This window comes from Silene latifolia, chromosome 7 (genome assembly GCF_048544455.1).
Source record: "Silene latifolia isolate original U9 population chromosome 7, ASM4854445v1, whole genome shotgun sequence".
Lineage (NCBI taxonomy): Eukaryota > Viridiplantae > Streptophyta > Magnoliopsida > Caryophyllales > Caryophyllaceae > Silene > Silene latifolia.
The window spans coordinates 113,759,030-113,763,123 of NC_133532.1; the positions used below are offsets into that span (position 1 = coordinate 113,759,030).

At 39.4% G+C, this 4,094-nt stretch overlaps 1 protein-coding gene across 1 annotated transcript; it reads right to left on the bottom strand.

Annotated features, from left to right (window-relative positions):
• Positions 1–741: 741 nt before the first annotated feature.
• LOC141591251 (heat shock cognate 70 kDa protein 2-like) lies at positions 742–3,440 on the bottom strand. The gene is made up of 2 exons (XM_074411603.1): positions 2,847–3,440; positions 742–2,598 (listed from the first exon to the last, which is right to left on the bottom strand). Exons 1-2 carry the CDS (start codon positions 3,058–3,060, stop codon positions 956–958), a joined length of 1,857 nt encoding a protein of 618 aa, XP_074267704.1. The 5' UTR covers positions 3,061–3,440; the 3' UTR covers positions 742–955.
• Between the last annotated feature and the right edge of the window lie 654 nt (positions 3,441–4,094).

Consider the following 4,094-nt stretch of genomic DNA (forward strand, 5'->3'; position numbering starts at 1 on the left):
GCTTTTTCTTTTGCGACATTACTCTTCCCTTCTAAAATGGAACTTCGTCCCCAAAGTTCACCATCAGACGACTTTCCTGTCCCTTAACCCGACACCTATCACATCTTATTGACATCACTCATAAACCATCACTAACATCGATTCATATACGCCCGGTACATTACTAATGGACATTACGCGATCACAACCCATACCACCGTAAACCATTGGAATTACACACTACTTCACGGACACATATATTTACATATATAAACCAAAGTTGTAAAAGAAATAAGGTATTAACTAACTAATTTCTATGTATTTCAAGACTGTATATTTTTAAGTGGATCAACAACTAATTGCTCGAACAAATATTAACAATACGATAAAAATATCAAAATTAAAACAGATAAACCCGTGAATTTCACGGGTCACAAATCTAGTTTATGCTAAAAATGGTTAATTAAAACATACATTTTATCAGACTGTTCATTGCTCGAAAAACTTATGAGTTTTTCCTTTAGTTTAAAATCTTTAACTAATAATACTAGTAATTTAAAAATCAAAAATCTATATAAAACGTGCATAAGTTGCACGGGATCTATACTAGTATTCTTTATATATCCTAAATAATACGGAGTATTTTTTTCCTAGCACTACACATTTGATCAGGTTGTAGTTAAGTGAGCTGCATAAATTCTTTGATTAAAACCTTACATCATTCTTTAACAAAACAACTAAACAAGCAGCTAGAGCCCCAACGAACCCTCAGCTGCAAGAAACATGTAGCAAACATCTAAGAAAGATCGCAAATAAATTACCCAAATATTGTTCAAATACTAAGCATAAAGCATCAAAACAATAATAATAAGCAACACAATCATAGCCAAGTAAGTCATAAGAAAATAGTTTAGTCGACTTCCTCGTCGATCTTAAGACCGGCACAAGCAGCACCATACCAGCAGGGATATCATCATCATTCATCCATGGGAGGCCCACCATCACCACCGGCGACACCCTGGTACATCTTTGCAATAATCGGGTTGCAAATGCTCTCAAGCTCCTTCATCTTCTCATCGAACTCTTCAGCTTGAGCAAGCTGCTTATCATCAAGCCATGAGATGGTCTGCTCGATGGCATCATTGATCTTCTTCTTGTCTTCTTGAGCATATTTCTCGTCCCTAACTGTATTCTTCATGTTGTAAGCATATTTCTCCAAGGCGTTCTTTGCTTCAAGCTTCTTCTTATGTCCCTCGTCTTCCAACTTGTACTTCTCCGTCTCTTGAACCATCTTCTCGATCTCTTCCTTAGAGAGCCTACCCTTGTCGGTGGTGATGGTAATCTTGTTCTTTTGCCCTGTGGCTTTGTCCTCGGCTGACACATTTAGGATGCCATTGGCATCCATATCGAACCTCACTGTGATCTGAGGAACACCTCTGGGAGCCGGAGAGATGCTCGAGAGCTCGAATTTGCCCAATAAATTGCTGTCACCCTCATACACCTGAATTAACAAACTCGACTGGTTATCGGAGTAAGTGGAGAACGCACATCCCTTGATGGTAGGAAGTGTCGTGTTTCTCTTAATCATTTCCTTCACGACACCATCACCTGTCTCCAAACCAAGAGACATAGGGTTGACATCAAGAAGCAATACGTCTTGGAACATCTCGCCGCTCAAAATGGCGGCTTGAGCAGCTGCTCCATAAGCAACAGCCTCATCGGGATTGATGTTCTTGCAAAGCTTCTTGCCATTGAAAAACTCTTGCAGTAGCTGCTGAACTTTCGGAATCCTAGTAGACCCACCAACGAGAACAACATCATCGACAGAGCTCTTGTCCATCTTGGCATCTATCAAACAATTCTTAACGGCCATCATACACTTCCTGAACAAATCCATGTTCATTTCCTCAAAATCAGCACGAGTGATAGCGGTATAGAAATCAATACCCTCATAGAGAGATTCAACCGCAATGGTAGTCTGAGCAGCGGATGAGAGAGCTCTTTTTGCCTTCTCACAGGCTGTCCTCAATTTTGCCAAAGCCCTAGGATTTCCACTAATGTCTTTCTTATTCTTCCTGTTAAACTCTTGCACAAAATGGTTAACCATCCTATTATCGAAATCCACACCACCAAGGTGAGTGTCTCCAGCAGTAGCTTTCACCTCAAAGATACCCTCTTCAATTGTAAGCAATGAGACATCAAATGTCCCACCACCAAGATCGAAAACCAACACATTCTTCTCGCCAGTGCTAGTCTTATTCTTGTCAAGACCATAGGCAATGGCAGCAGCAGTGGGCTCATTGATGATACGCATAACATTCAAGCCGGCAATGACTCCAGCATCTTTTGTGGCCTGACGCTGAGAGTCACTAAAATAGGCTGGGACACTGACAACAACATTCTTTACAGTTGACCCCAGAAAAGCCTCGGCAACCTCCTTCATCTTTATGAGGAGCATGGAGGAAATCTCCTCAGCAGCAAAGTGCTTGTCCTCGCCTTTGTAGTTGGCGACAATCATGGGCCTGTCACTTGGTCCGGGGACAACCTTGAAAGGCCACTGCTTCATGTCTTCTTGGACTGACGAGTCGCTGAACCTCCTACCAATCAACCTCTTTGCATCTGTCACAAAGTAGAACACGATTGTAGCCTATATACATTAGAGATTTAGTGTTTAAGATAGTACTCCCTCCGTCTCAAAGGGAGTAGTAATAACTAAAATAACCCAACTGAAACTAAGTCAAAACTATAACAAGTGAGTTTAAAAAATAAGCGAGTAAATCAACAAACAATCAAAATTCAGCAAACTACACAATGAACAAGTGAGTAAAAAAAAAATCGAGGAAATTGAATATTATATAAAGACTAACCGAAAACGGTGTTGATAGGGTCGAGGGCGACCTGGTACATAGCAGCATCAACAATTAACCTTTCAGTATCAGTAAAAGCAACATAAGACGGCATCGTTCTGCTACCAAAATCGTTGGAAATAATCTCGACATGATCATGCTGCCAAACTGCGACACAACAGTACTTTGTACCAAGATCAATTCCGATTGCTGGACCTTCTCCTTTACCCGCCATTGTAATATAATGCACTGTTACGAAATTTACGATGACAAAGAAAGTAATAATTTGTTGTATGAAGATTAGAATTCGAATGAATAAAATGTGGAGGGAATTTGGGGGGTTTATATAATCGTTGGATTAGGTAAGTCTATGATCAAAGTCATTTAAAATTTGCTAGGAAAGTCTCTCGCTGCTTCCTTGTTCTTGTTCATTTTTTATTAACAACTTACTTCTTTTTCTTAGCGGCCTCTACCTACTTTGATGATGGTATGCTTCAAATTCCTTACAAAATGTTAGTTTTAAGCGTGAGGTTAAGGCTTTATTTGGGCACACTAGCTCAAAAACGAAAACCTAACCAAAAGCTAATATAGTAGTTGAAAACAAGGTATGACATCTTCTCCCTCGAACTTCTGCCCGTACCTTGATTGATAGGAAGTGGTGCAAGGTTAATAACCAACAAAAGGGAATCGAATACGAAGAAATTTTTGCGCGGACCGATAACTAGGTTTGAAGCCGCCATACGAATGTATGTTAATAATTTTTGCAGCTCATAAAGGCATCGATTTTTTTCAAATGAATGTCAAAACCGCTTTTCTAAACGGTTATTTAGAAGAGGATATCTTTGTAGAGCATCCACCGTGTTTTATAGATAGTGATTTTCCAAACCATGTTCTTAAATTGGATAAAGCACTTTATAGTTTAAAACAAGCTTCGCAGCCTGGTATGCTAGATTGTTGAAAATGGTTTTGTACAAGGATCGGTTGATAAGACGTTCATCAAATCACAGTGTGGTGAACAGTTACCCTTATCGATGACATTATTTTTGATGCTACAAATGAACTCCTTTATTTGTAGTTTTCGGATCTTATGAAATCTGAGTTTGAAATGAGTATGATGGGGAAACTTGGATTCTTCCTTGAGCTTCAAATTAAGCAAACTAGAGATGCTCTCATGATACATCAACAAAAGTACATAAAGGAGATGCTAAGTAAATTTGGAATGACTAATGCAAGACCATACGCAACGCCTATGGTATCGACCATTACACT

Excerpts from the sequence above, each read along its gene's own strand:
- LOC141591251 (XM_074411603.1), bottom strand. The coding sequence starts at position 3,060 with ATGGCGGGTAAAGGAGAAGGTCCAGCAATCGGAATTGATCTTGGTACA. Across the intron at positions 2,599-2,846 it reads CCCTATCAACACCGTTTTCG|ATGCAAAGAGGTTGATTGGT; the intron begins GTTAGTCTTTAT and ends ACTTTGTGACAG.